The sequence below is a fragment of the Tamandua tetradactyla genome, chromosome X, assembly GCF_023851605.1.
Source record: "Tamandua tetradactyla isolate mTamTet1 chromosome X, mTamTet1.pri, whole genome shotgun sequence".
Lineage (NCBI taxonomy): Eukaryota > Metazoa > Chordata > Mammalia > Pilosa > Myrmecophagidae > Tamandua > Tamandua tetradactyla.
In genome coordinates, this window is record NC_135353.1 from 41,669,516 (window position 1) to 41,689,678 (window position 20,163).

The 20,163-nt window shown below is 34.6% G+C and overlaps 1 protein-coding gene across 3 annotated transcripts in view; it reads right to left on the reverse strand.

The window, feature by feature from the left end:
• Positions 1-2,154: 2,154 nt before the first annotated feature.
• Positions 2,155-20,163, reverse strand: part of XIAP (X-linked inhibitor of apoptosis) — a 50,645-nt gene continuing 32,636 nt past the window's right edge. For all 3 annotated transcript variants that reach the window (XM_077146638.1, XM_077146637.1, XM_077146639.1), the window contains 3 exons: positions 20,023-20,065; positions 14,244-14,444; positions 2,155-6,619 (listed from right to left, as the gene is read on the reverse strand). In XM_077146638.1, the coding sequence (XP_077002753.1) occupies positions 6,426-6,619; positions 14,244-14,444; positions 20,023-20,065 (438 nt within the window). In that variant the 3' untranslated portion in view covers positions 2,155-6,425. The remainder of the gene's footprint in view (positions 6,620-14,243; positions 14,445-20,022; positions 20,066-20,163) is intronic.

Genomic DNA, 20,163 nt, shown 5'->3' on the forward strand with positions numbered 1-20,163 from the left:
ACCCTGCAGGGAATTTGCATTTCTAAGTTCTGAACTGATGCTGATGCTTCTGGTCCAGGATTCTACTTTGAGAAACACTGGGTATCCATACAACATGCAGAAAGACTTTTAATAAGTACCCCCATTTATTCTACAATCTATAAACAAAGTGCCAAGTGAAAGCGTGTGTAAAGGCATTTTTTAACCTCTATCAGTTTGGGTGGGGGGTGGTTTCTTCACCTTAATCTTCAAATAAGGGGAACGGGAGAATAAAGTTGACTTTAATCCATGAAAATTCAGCAATAATAGTGTTGAGTTAACAATCCACACATTTATGTAAAAATGTTTGTACCTGTTAGAGATTCCTAAAGGAGTAATTACAGGCAAAATAACATATCTAGGATTTGCTTTAGAATATGCCAGCAAAAAACAGTTCCCAAATTAAACAAGATTGGCAAAATGTTGATAACTGTTGAAGCTGAACGACTACCATGGGATTCATTACACTTTTCTTTCCACTGTTGTGTAAATTTGAAATTTTCTGTTTTCAGTTTCAGTTTTCAAGAAAGATTTGCAAATTCACTTTTCATCAGTATTAACTGAAAGTGTGGTTGACATGTAAAAAGAAATGTGGACTATATTTAATAAGACAAGATGTTTATGGTATATCTAACAATGATAATATCATCAAATATTAGATAATCCAACACTACATAGACTAGGCCTGAAGTACAATTCTTAATTTAGGACACTCCATTATTGGCAGGAAGGGGTAAGAATAACCACTTGAAATACATACTTCTAAATTTCTCTCTGCCTAAAGGATCCTATATTCATTCCCTCACTCTGTATTCCACCAGATTGCTTGCAGTTTTTAAATTTCTTTGGGCAACTGCCTGTGCAAACTCACAAAAATGCTTCCTTACTGCCTGTCTTAAAGGGGCAGTGGCTTTATAGTTTCTTACCTACTTGTTTAAGCTTTGTTACAGTGACTATACTATCTCTTGGGACAAACAGGTCAATATTAGTGGAGAAGTGGGTGTTACTGTTGTTCATATTCTTTTTTTTTAATTTATTAATTAAAAAAATTAACAAACAAAACATTAAGATATCATTCCATTCTACATATATAATCAGTAATTCTTAATATCATCACAGTTGCTTATTCATTTCTTAGAACATTTGCATCGATTTAGAAAAAAACTAAAGACAACAGAAAAAGAAATGAGAAAAAAAATTATACATACCGTACCCCTTACCCCTTGCTTTCATTTATCACTAGCATTTCAAACTAAATTTAACATTTGCTCCCCCTATTATTTATTTTTATTCCATATGTTCTACTCTTCTGTTGATATGGTAGATAAAAGGAGCATCAGACACAAGGTTTTCACAATCACTGAGTCACATTGTGAAAGCTGTATCATTGTTCAATCATCAAGAAACATGGCTACTGGAACACAGCTCTACATTTTCAGGCAGTTCCCTCCAGCCTCTCCACTACATCTTGAACAACAAGGTGATATCTACTTAATGCGTAAGAATAACCTCCAGGATAACCTCTCGACTCTGTTTGGAATCTCTCAGCCATTGACACTTAGTCTCATTTCACTCTTCCCCCTTTTGGTCGAGAAGGTTCTCTCAATCCCTTGATGTTAATTCTCAGCTCATTCTAGGGTTTTTCTCAATCCCTTGACGCTGAGTCTCAGCTCATTCCAGGATCTCTGTCCCACGTTGCCAGGAAGGTCCACACTCCTGGGAGTCATGTCCCACGCAGAGAGGGGAAGGGTGGCGAGACTGCTCGTTGGGTTGGCTGGAGAGACAGGCCACATCTGAGCAACAAAAGAAGCTCTCTTGGGGGTGACTCTTAGGCCTAAATTTTAAGTAGACTTGACCTATCCTTTGTGGGGTTGTTTCAAATGAACAAACCCCAAGACCGGGGGCTCAGCCTATACATATTCTTATAATATTTTTTAAATTGACAATTTATGCACTTATAGAATTTCAATAAATGTGAAAATTGATGTCTTTTTTAAATGTGACATGACCTGATGTGTGCCTTATGTCTGGCCTAATGGCTTAAGATATATTTAGGAGGGGTTACATTTTAGTATGTTTTAAAGAGGGCCATTTTATTTTCTTGAGAAAGTGAAACAAATACAAAGCAATAAGGTATCATTTTAAAGAATAGTACTTTATTAAGCTTTATTCACAGAAAAATAAGCTTTAATTTAAGATGACTTCCAGATTATACAGTAGAAAGCAATTTTCTTAGTTTTCCATACTGATGGAAAGGCTCCTACTAAATGAAAAAAGCCATAAAATTATATTCACAAATATAGCACTCTATCTCAAAACATTTCACATGATTATTCACAACACTAATACAATGACATAAGAATCAGTGATTCTGCCAGGTTGGTTAGATAAAGTATGCCAGTAATGAAAAAAAATACAAAATCTTCTAACAGAAATTACATCAAGTCAAAAATGCAAATTTGTACTAAGCAGAGATAAAATGACAAACTATATAGTAATTTTAAATGTTACATTAATGATACATAAAAATGTAGTAAATGCTGCAAAATCTATATGTATATCCAAAAACATTAGACTTTAAAATAGAATCTTACCAAACATTAATGTAGCATTGTATAATATATGTGATTGTCCTACTGTATTAAAGTGTCATTTAATATGTAGTGAAAGTTATGATATAGTGGAAAGAGGGGTTGAACAAATAAATAATTGACACCTCCCAGGAGAGGTAGCTTGGTGACGTTTCACCTTCAAATTATGTCCCAGTCCTGGCTCTGCTGCTAACTATCTATATAGCTCTGAACAAATCACTTCACCTTTGTGCTGCAGTTTGCCTCACCTGTAAAATAAGGGGGATGAATTATATATCTCTAAGGTCACTCCTAGCTCTGGTGTTCTTTGATTCTAATATGCTGCGAATGAGTATAAGTGTATAAGAGTCAAATTGAAACTGATTATTAATGTGGAAATGAGACAACTGTTTCTATTAGGGAAGCTCAACTAAGTGTGAGGAGAATATTTCTTTTCAAGTTTTCATAGAAGAAATTTAAATATCTTTAAGGGCTTGATCTATCTAGTTATTGAAATTTATATCTTAACTATGAGAAATACCAAAAAGGATGATTAGGAGTCACTGAAGGAGTTATCATATAAGAATTTCTTCTAACTTTTAGCCCAATTTCCAGGTCAAGGCAAACCTATGGAGGATAAAAGGGTGTTAGGAAGGGATTAGATTAACATTTATAGCAGGTGCTTTACATATATGCTCTCCTTGAACTCTCCTAACCTTTTTTTTTATAACCTTTTGCGATAGGTATTAGTCTGCTCATTTCACAGATGAAGAAAAGGCTACCTTTTTTTTTTCCTAACAGATCTGACCAAAACCAACTATCTCTATCAAAGACTCCTTCCCATTTTCTTATTTCTTGAGTGGAAATGATATGCAACCTACTCTGTTTCTCCTACCTCCTCCACCCTTTTTCCCCATGCAACAACTGGGGATCAGGAAATAAAACAATGATTTGGATCTAAAAGATACAATATATGCAACTAATGCTGTGGTGGTGGTCTCCATTCAGAGAGTTCAAAATACAAATTGTACCCACTAAAATGAAAACAGGAAAAAACAAATATCAAGGTTTAAATCATATAACAACAAAAACATCAAAAGATAATACACAGGCCAAATCATATATACACTCACCCTATCCACCTCAGCCTCTAAACAAAGGGAAAAATAATCTAGCAAGGAAAGCAATAGAGATATTATTTAAAAAACTGGAATTTACTTTATAAACACTAAACTCACTTCTCAAAAATTAAGACTTTTGATCAGCACACTAAATTATTACAAATAAAGATAACTATTTATTACAAAACAATTTAAATCTTCTCAAGACTAAACATAGTAAAATAGGTGATGATTTTGAATTCTAGCATAAACTTTAACAGAAAAGGAATATACTAAGAACTATACTTTTTTGGGTAGGAGATGTTAGATCTGGCTAGATCTTTGACCTTGGAAACGATCAATTTTAGCACAAATAGATGGGAAGGATCCAGTACTTTTTATAGTATGAGCATAGACACACATTGTTAAGTCTCTAGAAATCTGATTAGAAGTTGGGAGTGCTGAGTGATTTTAAGAACTTGAAGTAACAACATTTCTAAACATTCTTAAAATAAACTTGCTAGCCACATTAGCTTTGTGCATTAAATTTCACAACTCATGAAATAAAGGTAAATGAAGGTCTTGCTTAATTCTAAACATACAAGTTTTAAAGAAGAGTTTTAATGAACTGAGACTCCCAAAACAAAAAAGCCTTATGTTACAACAATTCAGTCCTGGCTAAGAACTACATGGAACTAACTAATGTGGAGCTAAAAATGTGAAAAACACATTTTAAAAACTTTAACATTTTTCTCCCCTTGTAGAAATATTTCAATTTAAAGCTTAGACTATACATGTCAGATTTATCTTAATAAAAACTTTATCTTAATGAATATATAACTAAGCTAGATGGAAGAGAGTACAAAGGTAAAGAACTGAAGATTTACATAGTAATACAAAAACAGGGCAGTCATTATTTAAGAAATTCTCATTTAAACTTGCAGTGCTTTTAATGAATCTCACTTAAAAGTAATCATCAGAGGTTAGGAGAATATGACAGTACTCTTTCTCTTAGAAAATACAATTTTTAACAGCATCACTCAAACTTTTCTTTGCAGTAAAATGCTTCACTCACCTCTATAAGAGAATCTCATAACGTAAACTCTGCGTGATCTATGAAGCATTTTAAAATTTCTATTTTTACTCATATAAACCCTTATTTAAGTGTTTTTTTCCTTTTAAAATATTTAAACAATGATTTTTTTTCTTGTCAGTATTTTATAATTTCCAAGAGGATTTAAGGATCTTGAGAGAACATTTATTACAGAAGTTTCTATTACTATTAGTAGTTAAAAAACACACAAAACATTTAGGTAAAAGAAAGACATGACATTTTGTCCTATATACATCTTAAACAATCATCTTAATGGTAAAAATTCACATGAAATTATAAGATACAAGATGATATCAGAATCTCAACATGGAAAGCTGTAACTGTAACTACAAGCAGTATACAAACATGCTTCTACTTTTACCTACATAAGCTGACATGTTTTAAATACTGGGTTAACAAAGATCTTTTAGTAAAGTGACTTAGGCAGGCTTAAACTAGCAAGGATTAAGGATGAATCCTTACTAATTAATTGGAAGATCTGAGACATATTTTATATTTAATTTTACAAAATCAGAAATATTTATTTTGAAATAAGAGAAGACATGGTCTACCTGTCAGAAAACTACCACTCAGAAATATTTTCATCCGCAAAGCAGGAAAAACATAAAACATTTAAATTTTACATTGGCACTAAAAAGATTAACTGCCCTGCCTTCTTGGATTAGAAAAACTAAAGCTGAGCGATAAGTAGTTTTGCAGGCGTTTGAACATGCCTAAGCCTTTACATCAGTAAAATATTTTCTAAAAATTCTGATTACAAAAGTAATACATATTTATAAAAATTCAAACAGAACAACATCTAAAATGTAGAAAGCCCCCTGCAAACCCTCTCTGAAAATCCAACTCCACCCCACAACCCCTCAAAAAAAACCACATTTAACAGTTTGGTGCACATCTTTCCAAACCTTTTGTTCTATACATATCTGAACACGCAACCCTTAATTTGGCTCATGCTACACACAGAATTTTGCTACTTGCATTTTACATGTAATATATCTTTGACATCTTTTCATGTCAGTATATGCAGGCTAGATGGATTTCTATCATTAAAATGTTCTTTAGAAATGGCAAAAATCACTTTTTAAAATCATTCACACAAACGGGTGTTTTAATTCTAAAAGAAAGCAGACAGTCCTGAAACACAAAGACAAAAACCTAAAAGTGGTCTCCATCTTTCCACCAGTGTGGAACAGCTCTTTTACTTTTTCCCCCCAAAAAAACAAATTATGTGATTGGGAAGATTAAGTCTAATCTCAACATTTACACCAAATTATTCCATTTGCTGAGCCTAGCTGAAAAGAATGAAAAATTTGGTTGATTAATTCAAATACATGTACAGACTAAGCTGTGGTACTACAAATACACATTGCGATCAATTATAATATGATGCTTCTTACCTATGTCTAGGATTTCAATGAAATAACAATAAAAATAGGATAAATAACATGGCTAATTTCCTGAAAACTCTAGAAATTCAAATTTTAGATTGCCAACTAAAACATTATAGTTTACATTTTTTTTCTACTTGGGTAGTAAAATGTTAATGAAAGCTGATTATTTAAAGTTGGTTCATATCACACATTCAGTCAGGATAATAACAACAAAATGCAGAGTGGAATTAGATTAAGACATAAAAATTTTCTGCTTGAAAGTGATGATGGTGTAGCACATGGGACATTTGTCAACTGCTTCAGCACATTGTTTACAAGTGACCAGATGTCCACAAGGAATAAAAACTACAGCAATATTTTTATCCATACAGATTTTGCAAAGCTTCTCCTCTTGCAGGCGCCTTAGTTGCTCTTCAGTACTAATCTCTACACAAAAAGAAAAGAAATGTGCTAATTTTAGACTTTTTTAGTTGTTTAAATTGAATCCCTGCTATGTACCAGGCACTAGGTTAGTTCTGGGCAATATCAGGACGACTCAAATATATACATACTCTTTGTGGAAGAGAAGGACATGACATAGGCTCTGGAGGTAAACACAAAGTACAAAGTGTAAGTGCTATTATAATAAAGTTATGTTCAAAGTGCTCTGGGACAAGAAGAGAGAATGAGTTCTTCTGTCCAGGCTAGTTGGGGAAGACTTCACTGTGGGTTGGCAGCAGGGAGAGGAGGAGTGACATTTAAACATAGACAGCAATTTTCCAGGCAGAGAGGTAAAGGTTAGGTAAAAGAAATAGCATATAGAAAGGACGTGAACATGTTAAAATGCATGGATGATTTGGAAATGGAGAGATGGATTTGAGGGACATCTCTGAAGTGGGACAAGTAGGATTTGATGATTGAGTAGATGTGAGAGATGAGACAGAAAGAGGAACTAAAGTTCATTTCAAAATTTCTAGCTTGGCTAACAAAGAGATGATGATACCAATAGGAAAATATAAAAGGATGAACAAGTTTGGGGTGGAATTTGATTTCAAACATATTTGAGGTGCTCTACAGAGCATTCAAATAAAAGTATCCAGTAGGCAATTATACGGTCACATCTTAAGGTCAGGAGAAGAAAAGGCTAGAGAGGGATTTGGGTGTCATCAGCATATAGGTGGTACCGAAATATTTACTTAAATTCAGCCTTTCCTAAACTAGGTTTCACAAAATGTTAACAAATATGCCACAAAAATGTGTTCATGGTCCAATATAGATATAACCATAGTAATAATAACAACAGTTAAAAGTAATATAGCACTTACTATAAAAAATGTATTACATATTTTAATGTCAATATCTTTGTAACTATTTTTTTAACTTTGTAACTATTTTTAATGGTGGTTTCCAAATCTGGCCTCACATTAGAATCATCTGGGACATTTTTTTTCTATTTTATTCAGATATATTCACACCTCACACAAACCAACCAAAGTATACAATCACTGGCTTACAGTATCATCACATAATTGCGCATACAAGCTGGGCCATTTTTCAAACAAGAGCTTCTTAGGCCCCATTCACTGAATCTAAAATTTCCAGGGTTAACACACTGGCATTTGGGACCCACTTACTAACAAGTAGGGTGCAGTACGCTATAGTACAGTATACATCTCCTCTTGTAAATTCACAATGCATTTCCCTATTTAACTATGGAGTTCCTTTTCTCATGGAATCCCTTTTAACACTATTATATAAATAAGTTTAGCTTCTCCTCTGCAGGAAAAAGTTTCATAAGAGCAAGCCCCAAGATTGTGATGATACTGTGAACCACTCACTGTATACTTTGGATGATTATATAGTACATGAAAATATATCTCAATAAAAAAATTAAAAATTAAAAAGAACCCACAAGTTTGGGAAACAGTGGTTTAATTTTATTCAACAAATATTTACTGAACCCTTAACTAGGTTCTAGGCACTAGAGACACAACATCTACAACTTTTATAGACCCTAGGGCCCCAGTAGTTCATAGACAAGTAGGGAACACAAGTATACAGGAAATTATAATACAGTGTAATCACAAGGGTAATTACAATGTGCTATGAAGAATACAGGAAGTGTGTTAAGTGTGTGCCTGTATGTGTGTGTATGCACACATAAAGGGAAGGCGTTCTGGGTCATAAAGAATGAGTAGGAGTAAACTAGGAGAAGGAGAGAAACTTGGAGGGCAGGGGTAATGGGAGAAGAGTGCTCCAGAGGAAACAGCTTAAGGAGGTTCCAAGGGAAAAGAGAGAGCATGGCCCGCAAGTGTAGAGGCCATTTAAAGGAGTTTGGATTTGATCTTGAGGGCCCTGGGAATCAGTGAGGGATTTTAAAATTGCTAAGACAGGATCATATTTGTGCTTCAAAAAGGTTTCTCTGTCAGTATTCTGTTGGATTATTTTTGTTATAATACTGTTGTAAAACTATATTAATGTAAAAGCTATATATAGTTATGTTCTTATCCCTTATATAAGTTACACCAAGCAACAAAGATATTAAAGTTTAAAATAAAAAAAAAAGGGTTCTCTGGCTAGAGGATGGGAGAGAGGGTTAAGTCCTTTACTTCTAAAAACCAACATACTGGTCATAATTGAAACTGTAGGCTCAAACATGGAATCACTGATGCTGAAATAAATCATAAGAGAAAAGATAAATCACCTACCCTCAGGAAGTTTGGCCTACATAATTACATGGAATCTTGAATACAGTGTGAGATCTTTTTGGTGTGTACAGGGTAGTGTGATGCCCCAATACATTCCAGAGTAATTTGGGCAGAGAATTAAAAAGTATTTGCAAAGTTCCCTTGGGGGACTGGAGAGAAAGGAGGAAATATTAAACTTTATCTGGGGAATTCCTAAAGTTCTCATAAGAGATGGGGACAACCAATTTAATAGGCTGAAACCTTGATCTTGGGGCTCATCCTCTGAAACTTATCCTGCAAAGGAGAAGCTATGCCTACTTATACTTATGCCTAAGAGTCACCTCCAGAGAACCTCTTTGGTTGCTCAGATGTGGACTCTCTAAGACAACTTGATGAACCCACTGCTCTCCCCCTATGTAGGACATAACTTCCAGGGGTGTAAATCTCCCTGGCAAGATGGGACATGACTCTTGGGGATGAACTGGGACCTCACCTTATGAGACTGAGAAAGCATTCTTTACCAAAAGAGGGAAGAGAGAAATGAGACAAAATGAACTTTCAGTAGCTAAGAGATTTAAAACAAGTTATCCTGGAGTTTATTCTTATGCATTATATAGTTATCCCTTTCTAGTTTATGGTATATTGGAGGGGTAGAGGGAAGTACCTGAAACTGCTGAACTGTATTCCAGTAGCCTTGATTCTTGAAGATGACTGCATGACCATGTAGCTTTTACAATGTGATCGTGTGATTGAGAAAACCTTGTGGCTGACACACCCTTTATCCAGGGTATAGACAGATAAGTAAAAAAATTAGAACAAAAAAATAACTAAATATTAGGGGGGATAAGTGGTAAAAAAAAATTGGGGTACCTTGCAATAATAGTGGTCAATGAGAGGGAGGAGAAAGGGTTATGGGATGTATGAGTTTTTTCTTTTTATTTCTTTTTCTGGAGTGATGTAAATGTTCTAAAAATGATCATGGTGATAAACACACAACTACGTGATTATATTGTGAGCCACTTATTGTATACTTTGGAAGGATTGTATATATATGTGAAGATATCTCGACAAAAATATTTTTTTAAAAAATGAAGAAGCTTTGTTTCCCAATGCCTGTCCATGCAAAAAAGAAAAAAAAAGAAGCTTGGTCTAATGGGCAAGACAGAAAGAAAACAGCTCCAAAACAATGTAAAAAAAAAAAAAAGGCTCTAACAGCACCAGAAGTAGAGAAGGCAGAGCTCTTAACTCCATCATAGGAACTGGAGACAATGATAAAGAAGTGACCCCTGATCTGAGCTTTGAAGAAAGAGTTCACAAGATGGATTTAGGGGGTTGTGGTGGGGTAGAGAATGGAAATACATATATAGAGAGGGAAAAACTATTCAGGAGATCAAGGTGGCAGAGTGAAAAGCTTCAGGGCTCTGACCTCCACAGAAGCACTGAATAACCAGCAAGAACTTGCAGAAATATCTTAAGCAAAGTTCCAGAAAACAGTTAAAGTATTGCGGTAACAGGATGAGTGTTGAATCAAGAAAAAGGCAACTTAAAAGTGGTAGGATCTTGCTGCTACAAGGGTAGCTTAGTGGTAAAATTCTTGCCTAGCAAGCAGGAGACCTGGGTTCGATTCCTTGGGCATGCTCATACCAAAAACATACAAACAACAACGAAATAAAACTTTCTTTTGGGCAATGCAACGGTGGCTCAGTGGCAGAATTCTCGCCTGCCATGCCGGAGACCCAGGTTTGATTCCTGGAGCCTGCCCACATAAAGAAAAAAAAAAAAGTGGTTGGATCGTCTACAGCACCCTGGCTTTCCCCCCCCCCAGCACAGGTTCCTGGTTGTGGTTCTGGAGGGAGCTGAGTAACTCCTGAGCACATACTGGGAGCACGTATGCCTAGCCCAATATGTCTGGTGAAGGCCTAAGGGACTAAACCAGAACATTAGTCATAGGCTCTCCATCCCAGAACTTGTCCTGCATATGGAAGGTAGCCCACAGAGCTCTCCTACAGGACACTGTGAGAGAGTTGTTAAGTTGTGGGTGCCTGGGGTAAGGGATTGTTGGCTGTGGGACATACGATCTAGTGTTTGGGACCATAAGTAAACTGTTTCCTAGGGATGAGGGGACAGCTGTTTCTGGGAAAATGGGGAAATTCCTAGGGCCACACATGCATGCCACAGACAAGAGATATGCACAGAAAGGATCAGGGAAACACCTGCACTCTGACCTCAAGCTAAGGAAAGCACTTAATAGGTCAACCTGCAAAGTCTGGGAAAGATGCTTTTGTTTTTCCTTCTTTTTTTTTTTTTGGTTAGCTCCTGGCATTCAAGGAAAGCTCTGTCATAACACTAGCTGGAAACAAGCTTCAGGAACAGATGCCTCAGAGTCTAAACTCCAGCAATAACAGATTCAAATATCAAAATTTCCAGGTTTCAACAAAAGATTACAAAACATACAGACAAAGGAAGCAATGGCTAAGGCAAAAGAAAAGATTAAATCATTAGAAACCAGCAATGAGGAAGATCAGACTTGGGGTATTTCTAACAATGACTTTTAAAAAATGGTCCTAAATATGCTCAAAGACCTAAAAGGAAGCATGGATAAAGAACTAAAGGAAATTAGGAAAACAACAGGTGAACACAAAGAGTGCATCAATAGAGGGATGAAAATTATGAAATGGAACCAAAGACAGCTGAAAACCACAGTAACAGAAATTAAAAATTCCCTAGAGGTGCTCAGAGCCGATTGGAGCTGATAGAAGAAAGAATCAATGAACTTGAAGATAAGACAACTGAAATCATGTAGTCTGAGGAACAGAAAGAATGAAGGAAAGTGAACAGATGCTGAGGAACCTGTGGGACACAATCAATCATATGCATTATGCAAATCCCAGAAGGAGAAGAGAGAACAAGGCAGAGAGAATTGTTAAAGAAATAATGGCTGAAAACTCCCCAAACTAACAAAATACATGAATATACATATCCAAGAAGCTCAACAAACCCCAAATAGGATAAATCCACATAGATCCACCATGTGACATACTGTAATCAAACTGCCCAATGTCAAAGATAAAGAGAGAATTCTGAAAACCTCAAGAGTTAAGCAACAGTTGTCAATAAAAATATTAAAAAATAAAAGAGTAAAGCAACGTGTCACATATAAGAGAGCCTTAATAAAATTATGTTCTGCTTTTTCATCAGAAACCACAGAGACAAGAAGGTAGTAGGATGACATTTAAAGTGCTGAATGCAAAAAAATTTCCAACATAGAATTCAATATCCAGCAAAACTGCCTTTCAAAAATGAGGGAGAGTATTGCAGCAATACCATGGGGATATGATAGGCGGAGGGACAAGAGATAGGAAGAGGTTTGGATTTTCTATTTGGTGAGGGTGTGTTTATTGGCTATCCTTCTCTTGGGAACAATGTAACTATCTAAAATTGAGTGTTGATGGACTGTTGACTTTGGACCTTATACATGAGACCCAGTAGCTGGAGGTGGCTAAAAACTGCACTGAGAAGCAGATTGGTGAACAATGGTGTAAAAACTGATCAAACACAGGTGCTGCTACAAAAAGGAACAGTTGTAAGGCATGCAATGATATGAATGAACATGTGGGGCATTTGGTGAGGCAAAATAAGTCAGAAACAAAAGAGAAAATATTGTATGATCTCATTTAGAAAATACTTGCAAGAAAACTGGTGCCTAGATTGTAAGCTCTTATAGGAGTCCCATTTAGTACCGAGTGGTAACTGTTATTTCTGGATTTTGAGGGGCTGTTTTATATATGTATAAACTGGCATTTAGAGATAAGAATGAAGCCGATTGGGTCGGGATTAAGGTAATTCAGAATACAGGGGTAAGGAAGACATAGCCTGCATTTCAGAACTTCAACTACACTTAGAGACCAAAGGAAGAAATTCTGTTATGTTCAGAACCTAAACTTTCTGTAGCACATAATCTAACTCAACCTGTCTAGAGAAATAATGTAAACAATCCAAACACAGGGAGCCTCAAATAAAAATGAGAGCCTTTAATATTATATAGATTAATATAATGCTTGGATACATCCCAGAATATATTAAGCAGATAATCAAGAAATGGCAGAGTCCCATGAGGGATGGGAGAAAACTTATGGAACTATTCAACTTTACCACTGGAGAAACCCCAGACATGGTGCCAAACATTAGGGACACCAAAATCAATAGGCCAAGCCCTTGATCTTGAGGCTTGTTCTTGTGAAGCTTATGTACTTAGTGGAGAAGCTTAGCTTACCTATTAGGTATGCTTAAGAGTCACCACCGGAGAACCTCTTTAGTTGCTCAGATGTGGCCTTTCTCTCTCTAAGCGCAACTCTGTGAATGAAACCATTGCCTTCCTCCCTACACGGGATATGACATCCAGGATGAAAGTCTCCCTTGTGGTGTGGGAAATGACCCCAGGGATGAGCCTGGTCCAGGCACTGTGGGATCAACAATGCCATCTTGACCAAAAGGGGGAAAAGAAGTATAACAAATAAGGTGTCAGTGGCTGAGAGTGTTCAAATAGAAACGAGAGGCTACACTAAAGGTCATACACCTTTACCCATGCTTCAGTTAGACATTGCTACCTATCATAACTTGCCAAACCCTAACCAAAATCATTCCTGCCAATCCTAAAGAATACCTAGGACATTATATAAGATTCTTCAAAGCTTCCACGCACTAGGGTAACTCTCCAAAACCTACAACTTCTAGATGGGTCCCTGGACCAGATAAGTCCTGAAATGCAGAGGGGCCAGCCTTTCCAGAACATCAACTAGTTCCATCCCCCTATCCTATATTATCGACGGCCCCTTCCAACCTGAAAAAGTTAGGATGGCCATAGCGCAAATACCCTCTAAAGAGTAGGATAAAGATCAAAGATGATAGTGGAGTCATACAGAGAAGTCAGATTTAATAAAGGAGTATGAGTGCTGAATCATTATATTGATATTCTTTTAGCCTCCAGTACCTTAGAGCAGTTAGAAGTAAAAACCTAAACTTGTGGAATTGTAACCCATACCAAACTCTGAAATCTATTCTACAACTAATTGTTATGATGCACTTTGAAATTTATTGCTTTTATCTATATATGTTATTTAAAGAAAAGGAAGAATATAACAGAGAAGATAGGAGCTAACAACTGAGTATGACTGCTGAATCATTGTATTGATATTTCTGTTGGTCTCCAGTGTCTTGGAGCAACTAGAAGAAATAATGAAAAATCATGGAACTGTAATGCATACCGAACTTTAAAATCTGCTGTATAACTACTTGTTAAAATGTACTTGGAAATTTATTGTTGTTTTGTATATATGTTATATTTCACAATAAAAAAATAAAAATAAAAGAACAGCCATGCATACCTTTCTGCAATGAAGTCTCACTTGATTCATCTTGTGCTTTGCCTTTCTGAGCACTCACTAGATCTGCAATCAGAACCTCAAGTGATTTATAGTTGCTCCCAGACGTCTGATTTTTTTCCTCCATTATTTTCTTAATGTCCCTGAAACTGAATCCCATTCGTATAGCTTCTTGTACCAGAGGATTTTGGAAAATGGTATCATCTGAAATGAAAATTAGTGATGGAAAAGGACATAGAGTTTAAACAATTATTTTCATTAATACAATTCAATAGCAAATTATACTTAAAAAGAAAAATTCAAGTGGCAAGCAAAAACATAAAACAAACCAGCAAACCAAAGCTGTTTGGGGAAAAGAAATATTTGAAATATATGGGCACTGAAGGCTCATTTTCAAAATATTACAATTAATTGTAAATATAGAAAGTATATATTTTATAGCACTTTGAACTACTTGAGATTAAGTGATTTAAAGACTGTTATGAAACAGTAACGATAATATAAAACAGGCAGAAAAAGGTTATTATGTATTAAAGTGCTTCAAAATTCTGAACACTATTCAAATCAGCTGTACTTATTAACAATTAGCCTACAGTTCTTAAAGATTCAGTATCTGTCACTACCAAGTCACTAGCAATTATTTTGAAAAAAGCATGGGAAGAGACCTCAGACTGTGAGCTCAAATGTATTAGTTTCCTATCTCTCAGACTTAGTTTCTGTAGCTGAGAAAGTTGGGCTTGATAAGGCAAGAAGGTAATTGGAAACTCACTATTATGAAACTCAAAGTAGCAACAAAGCATAAGTAGGGAAGTGCTATGAGAGGAAGCTAATACCCTCTGACTTATCAATTCTACTCTTGGGTATGGAAATTGAGTGCATACATCCATCAAAGACATGGACAAGAATATTCTGGATGGCATCATTTATAATAGTCCCAAATTGGAAAACAATTCAAATGTTCATTATCAGATGAGTAGATAAAATAATTGGGGTATATTCAAACACTACACAACAATAGAAAAGAATAAACTACTGCCAATACACAACATGGATGAATCTCACAGATACAGTGATGAGCAAAATGTGATTATAATGATGAATCAGATGCATTAAGGACATACTGCATGATTGCATTTTTAAGAAGTTCAGAAATAATCTATGGTAATAGGTAAAACTGATCTATGACAATAGAAGCTAGAATATAACTTGGGGTGGATACTGATTGGAAAGGGATCTGAAGGAGCTTTCTGGGGTGGTGGCAATCTTCTGTAGCTTGATCTGGGTGAAGGTTCCATGTGTATGTGTGTGAGTGTACACCCAAGTATACACTGGGGTATGTGTGTGTTAAAATACATAGAGTCACTGCCTGAAGATGTAGAGCTGTGTTCCAGTAGCCATGTTTCTTGAAGATGATTGTATAATGATATAGCTTTCACAATGTGACTGTGATTGTGAAAACCTTGTGTCTGATGCTCCTTTTATCTACCTTTTTGACAGACGAGTAAAACATACTGATTAAAAATAAATAATAAGGGGAACAAATGTTAAAATAAATTTAGTAGATTGAAATGCTAGTGATCAATGAAAGGGAGGGGTAAGGGGTATGGGATGTACGATTTTTTTGTTTTCTTTTTATTTCTTTTTCTGAATTGATGCAAATGTTCTAAGAAATGACCATGGTGATGAATATACAACTATGTGATGATATTGTGAATTAGTGATTACATATGTAGAATGGAATGATCATATGGTAAGAATGTTTGTGTTTGTTTATCTTTAAAAAATAAAAAAAAATTAATAAAAAAACAAAAAAAAGGAATAAATTAAATGGAAAAGATGAGCACTGAACTTTGATAGGAAAATAGTAGAGGGTATTACACTAGATTGATGAGTACTTTTTAAAGATTCTGAGCTAGTTATATACATATATATAAATAAATGTATATGTATGTGTTATGATATAAAATGTATTTATGTGGATTCAAGTCAAAATAGTTTTAAAACTTCTTATGTACTCTCATTAAAGATTAACCAGACCTATTTAATGCATCCTCTATTTAGGATATTTAAATTGTGTGTATGTTGAAAAAAAAATACAGAATCATATAGTTAAGATCAGTGCTCTTTAAGCACTTTACAGCATTTATGTCATATCTCAAATAACATTTTTTTTAAAGAGAGGAGGCTAAAAAGGGATGTAGTACTTTGATTAAAAGGAACATTATACAGCAGGTAACAAAAGATATTTTTGAGTAGAAAAGTAACTTGAGACATGTGTTTGATTAAAAAAACCCAAACTGATAAGAGGTTAAAATGCAGAGGAGACTACTACCATAGTCCAGATGAGAAATAAGGTCTTCAACTAGGGCAGAAAAAGTGAGGAGGAGATGGATTTCAGACATTAAAGATATGGAATCCACCAGACCTGCTGATTAATTAAATGTAGTGGGATAAAACAGAGCAAAGAACTCAGAATGACTGAGGTTATTGGGTAACTTTGAAAATTGTGATACTAACCAATGTGAGAAAAAAGAGCAGGACTGGATTCTGTCTGAGAAGTTTAGAGATGCTGAATTTGAGTTTCCTTGGGTTTCTAGGTAGAAATGTTCAGAGGACAGCTGGACAACATCTTTTCTAGTTCTCCTATTTCTGACTTATTTAAAAACATTTTTTAACTGTGAAATATAGCATATATACAAAAAAGCAATAAATTTCTAAGTACATTTTAACAAGTAGTTATAGAACAGATTTTAAAGTTTGGTGGTATGGGTTATAGATTCATGCTTTTTTGTTTTTTTTAGTTGCTCCAAGACACTGGAGACCAAAAGAAATATCAATATAATGATTCAGCAGCCATATTCAACTGTTAAATCTTATGTTCTCTGTTATATTCTTCCTTCTCTTTTTTTTTTATGAAAAATAATATATACAATAAAGCAATAAAATTCAGAGTACATCAGTACAATTAGTTGTAGAATAGATTTCCGAGTTTGATATGGGTTGCAATTCCACAATTTTAAGGTTTTATTTCTAGCTGCTCTAAAGTACTGAAGACTAAAAGAAAATATCAATATAATGATTTAGCACCCATACTAATTTGTTAAACCCTATCTACTCTGTATAACTCCATCATCACTTTTGATGTTTCTCCCACTTCTGATTTTTTTGTTTGTTTTGTTGGCACTTTTCTTCTGCCCACTTTATTAGATGTTGGTGATTCCATTCTGTTCCTCCTTGACACCTCTTTGGGCCCATCCCCTACTACCACAATTTTACTCTCATTTATATGCATTCTAGATTTTAATGTTCCTCTGCTTGGATGTCCTGCAGGTATCTCCAACTCAAATGGCTAAAGAAGAAAGAGAATAGGCAACTGGATATCCTTATAAAAAAGAATGAAATGGACCTCCACCTCACACTATATATAAAAATTAACTCAGAATGGATCAAAGACCTAAATTTAAGAGCTAAAACTCTAAAACTTAAAATACATAGGTATAAATCTTTGTGAACTAGGATTAGGCAGTGGGTTCTTAATATGACACCCAAAGCATAAACATCAAAAGAAAAAAATAGATAAATTGAACTTTATCAAATTAAAAACTTGTGATCATCAAAGGACATTATAAAGAAAGTAAAAAGATACCCTCAAGAATGGGAAAAAACTATATTATCTAATAAGGGCTTAATATCCAGAATAGATAAAGAACTGCTACAAATGGGCATCTATTAATGAATGGATGAATGAAATATGGGAAGCTATACAATGGAATATTATTAGCCATAAAAAGAAGTGCTGATATATGCTACAACATAGATGTATGTTGAAAAAATTACTTTAAGTAAAAGAAGTCAGACACAAAAACGCCCCATATTGTATGATTCCATTTATATGAAATGTTCAGAATAGGATAGGCAAATCCATAGAGATAAAAAAGTAGGAAAAAAAAAGTAGATTAGTGGTTGCCTAGGGTTGGGGATGGTGGGGATGGGGAGTGAATGTTAATGGGCATGGGTTTTCTTTTTGGGGTGATGATAATTTTCCTCAATTAAACAGTAGTAATGGTTGTACAACCATGTGAATATACTAGAAACTGTAGAACTGTACATTTTAAGATGATGAAATTTATATATTAAGTGAATTACATCTCAATTTAAAAACATCAATCTTAAAACCAGAGAAGAGTCTCATTAATCATAAAATAATAGTATGCATTTGTAAAGATTATTAAATGCCAAAAGTATTATTAAGAAACATTACAGAATCTTTGCTTCTGAGTAACTTTAAAAATATAGGCTGTGCCATGTAAGAGACCTGGGTTTGATTCCCAGCCCGTGTACTCCCCCGACCCCCACCAAAAAAATTCAACAAATGGTGCTGCAATAATGGGATACTCACATGGAAAAAGAATGAAATGTGACCCCCACCATATAGTATACAAAAAAAGAGTATAGGTTGGATTAAATGATTTCTTAATCTATACTCTTTATGCCCATTATTAAAGAGGCTTTCTTCTAGTATATTTATGAATATATATAGTAATCTCCTGCTTTGTAATCCTAATACACAAAACAAATGCTTTTATAAGTATGGCAAATGAGGAATCATCAGTCATTCAAAATAAAACTTCCTAATATTTTTGAAACATGATTCTTAAATTGCAAATGAAATCTGCAGTGTGATATAGGATTCAGAAGACTTTTGTTTACAGTCCTAGTTCCATGAATGATTTCTAATATGACTGTGGGCAAGTCACTTAACCTCTCTGACCCTCTGTTTCTTTATCTGAAAAGAGTGCATAATATTATTTTCTTTGCTTAACATATCTTTCTTTGCCTACTTTTTGTTTCTTATTAAAATATCTATGATGAATATACAATATTTGTGATGAAAACCTTTACCTTTCCATGAGGTAACAGGAGGTAAACGAAAACAAGCCAACCTATGTTTCTCTGTGAAGACTTAACATATCTTTCTTTGCCTACTTTTTGTTTCTTATTAAAATATCTATGATGAATATACAATATTTGTGATGAAAACCTTTACCTTTCCATGAGGTAACAGGAGGTAAACGAAAACAAGCCAACCTATGTTTCTCTGTGAAGACTTAACATATCTTTCTTTGCCTACTTTTTGTTTCTTATTAAAATATCTATGATGAATATACAATATTTGTGATGAAAACCTTTACCTTTCCATGAGGTAACAGGAGGTAAACGAAAACAAGCCAACCTATGTTTCTCTGTGAAGACTTAACATATCTTTCTTTGCCCACTTTTTGTTTCTTATTAAAATATCTATGATGAATATACAATATTTGTGATGAAAACCTTTACCTTTCCATGAGGTAACAGGAGGTAAATGAAAACAAGCCAACCTATATTTCTCTGTGAAGAAACTGGGGAAGGCACAAAGATGACATGGGATAATGAAGCAGGTAGGTTAGGGCTAATCGTGCTGATGGCTCATTAGCAAAGTACTGGATTCATGATCCTGGCTTACTTAAGGATCCTGAGGGGCAAAAATACACTTAAGAAATACACAGAAGAAATCTGTAATTTTAACAGAAATGGTGATGAACCTCCGGAACCTAGAAAAACTAACTGTCCGATGGCCGCACTAAAGTTCGTTATACCAAAATATCCAATTTAATTTTATAGCCATCTCATATAAATAAAATAGTGTCCTTGAAAGAATATTTATCTTTCCACAACATAAATAATGACTACAATAAACTGGCAGTGAAATTAAAAGTATATTTATTCTAGTAAGTGTATTTACCAATTCTTTTAGTTAGTGATGGTGTTTTTTCAGCAGTTCTACCCTAAAATAGAAATAAGAATTGAGTTAGAATTCTTTCTGGTAGAAAGTATTACTTCAATTTGAAAAACTATATTAATTACAAATGTATAAAGTAGATTT